Genomic DNA, 2,508 nt, shown 5'->3' on the forward strand with positions numbered 1-2,508 from the left:
AAATATTGGGAGGGGGGAAAAGAGCTTTTCCTCAGCTTTAAAATGAGGTATTACTTGTGTTGCTATGGGGACAAACAAGCATGCTACGAATGTTTTTATGGATTTTCTAGCCTGGGCTCGAGCGGGAGACCTCTCCAAGATGGCGGCGCTGGAGGCACGTCGCGTCATCAGGCGCTGATGTGAGTTTCAAAATAAAACAGGAAGTGCTCATATTTGTTGTGATTAATTTCTTTTATTGTATGTTTGATCAATTTCCCGTATCTTATACAGTCTCTCCCCTGCAGTGTGTGAACCAGAGCATGAATAAAAAACATATTTTGTTATCAAGCAAAAAGCAAATCACCACAAAAACAATTGCAATATTTCAGGTCTTAAATTAAAAAGTCTCAATTTCTCAGGATAGATGTTTGAAGGTAAGAATGTGACTTTAGTATACACTGAACATCTGGATTTGATCAAATAAATCAGAGTATATCTTTTCACTTTCCAACCAATTGTTGGTGAATCTTCCTCAGACAGTCTGATTGACCGAACAGATGATCAGAGGCGCAGAGTTGTTACGACCATAATTACGACAGGGACAGAAGAAGGGGATGAGTTTGTCGCTGAAGCGGCAGCCAGTGTAGGAGTAGATCAGCGCTGCAGCACCTACATCATAAAAAGAGACCAGACCCTCCTCATAATCCACAAACACCCCCACCTTCTCAGGAACAGACCTCAGAGAGAGATCAATGTCAGTACGATTCTCACAAGCTATGTACTCATTTCCATTTCTCAACCAAATTACCCACAAACCTCCATCAGGGCTCAGTGTGATCTTCCCCTTCCTGTTGACGGACTCTTTGCACACTCCTAGAACCCATTCAGTCTTTCCTTTAACCTGAACCTCAAAGTAAAATTTACCTGAAGAGAAACTCTGTCTCCCTAAAACAGACTGACCAGAGGAAAATCTCTTTGGGTAGTCTGGAAGTGGCTTCCTCACATCACTCAGGCTCACTCGTTTCCCATCATCAGACAGGATGAGTTTAGGATGTGCTGTATCAGGATCAAGAGTCACATCCACTGCAAACTGCTGCTTCCTCTTCAGCTCAGGCTCAGACAGCTTCTTCAACTCTTTGCTGACCGTCCCCTTCAGCTGAGCTCCCATGGCTTCCTCTTCCTGATCCATTCTGTCCATCAGTTGTTTCATAGCTCCCTCCACATACTCCACCAGAGCATTGAACACCTCAACATCTTCGTCTGTCTTCCTCTGCCCCATCTTCTGCTCTTCATATTCACTCAGAAGAACAACCTTGTGAGTCTTGTGCTCAAAAACAGCGCACATCGGGCAGACAGATGTCTGCTCATTAATACAGAACATCTCCAGAGGTCTCTGGTGCTTCGGACACATCCTGGCTTCCAGGTCCTCCATAGGCTCCATAAGCTGATGTTTCTTCAGGTGTGAACGGGTCAGATGAGGCTTCAGGTGAGTCTCACAGTAGGAGTGCAGGCACACCCCGCAGGACTTGACGGCCTTCACTCTGGTTCCAGTGCAGAGGTCACAGGGAACCTCTCCTGGTCCGGCAGCTTGTTGCTCTGAGCTGCTGCTGGCTCGGTGTTCAGCTTCCTGTCTGAACTGAGCAATCATCCCCGACAGCAAAGTGTTGACCTTCAGTCGAGGTTTGTTACAGAAGAGCTCTTTACACAGGGGACAGTTACATTTCACCTGGGTGTTCCAGTGCTGAGCGATGCAGTTCTTGCAGAAGTTGTGTCCACACGGTGTGGTGACTGGATCAGTGAACACGTCCAGACAGATGGCGCACTGGAACTGCTCTTCAAAGCGCAGGCGATTGCTTGCGGCCGACATCTCGACACACTGAGGACAACATTGATTGAAGAGGTTGTCAAATACTTCGATAGTGAACAATTCTACTGTTTCACGTCACTTCATCCTGATGCTGGTGTCAATCCCCGATCTTGACACACACTGGATCGTACGTTAATGTCGGGCTGAGAAGTGAAACCTCAAGTCATTGTTCGCGCTGTTGACGCTCCAAACAGCAAACTGACCAAAAAACTCTGGCAGAACCTGTTTGTCCAGTTGTAAACACTTGAGTCACTGAAAGATTTTGAAGTTATTCTTTACAGGCTGAACGTTGAATCGTTATATTTTATATCTAACACACAGTTGTGTCACAATCTTGCTTGAGGACTACGTTTCCTATAAACACAACGGTCACGTGATGGTCAAGGTCTACCAGGCCATAGAAACCAGAAACAATAGAGATTGCAAACAAGGAGAAAGATCCTCTTAACTTCCAACCCAATTTCTTTAAATAATCATCAAAATCATCATCTCTGCTCATTTACTGTATTTTGTTCGTCAACGTTGGATCGCATTCAGCGTTAGTATAAACATTTCTGTCACGCAAAAGAGGATGTTTATCCAGGATCTTCATGCAGTTTCTCGAGAGTCAGAATAAATGAGATCAGCTGTACTCACCAGTGTCGGAGTCAGTATCTGTGAAA

At 45.1% G+C, this 2,508-nt stretch overlaps 1 protein-coding gene across 1 annotated transcript; it reads right to left on the bottom strand.

Moving 5' to 3' along the window:
* Positions 1 to 329: 329 nt before the first annotated feature.
* On the bottom strand, positions 330 to 1,846 carry LOC308138401 (E3 ubiquitin-protein ligase TRIM21-like; the record flags this gene model as incomplete). Its single annotated transcript, XM_080507490.1, has 1 exon — positions 330 to 1,846. One exon carries the CDS (start codon positions 1,844 to 1,846, stop codon positions 512 to 514), a length of 1,335 nt encoding a protein of 444 aa, XP_080363616.1. The 3' UTR covers positions 330 to 511.
* Positions 1,847 to 2,508: the final 662 nt, after the last annotated feature.

The sequence above is a fragment of the Blennius ocellaris genome (assembly GCF_963422515.1).
Source record: "Blennius ocellaris genome assembly, chromosome: 13".
In the NCBI taxonomy this organism is placed as follows: Eukaryota; Metazoa; Chordata; class Actinopteri; order Blenniiformes; family Blenniidae; genus Blennius; species Blennius ocellaris.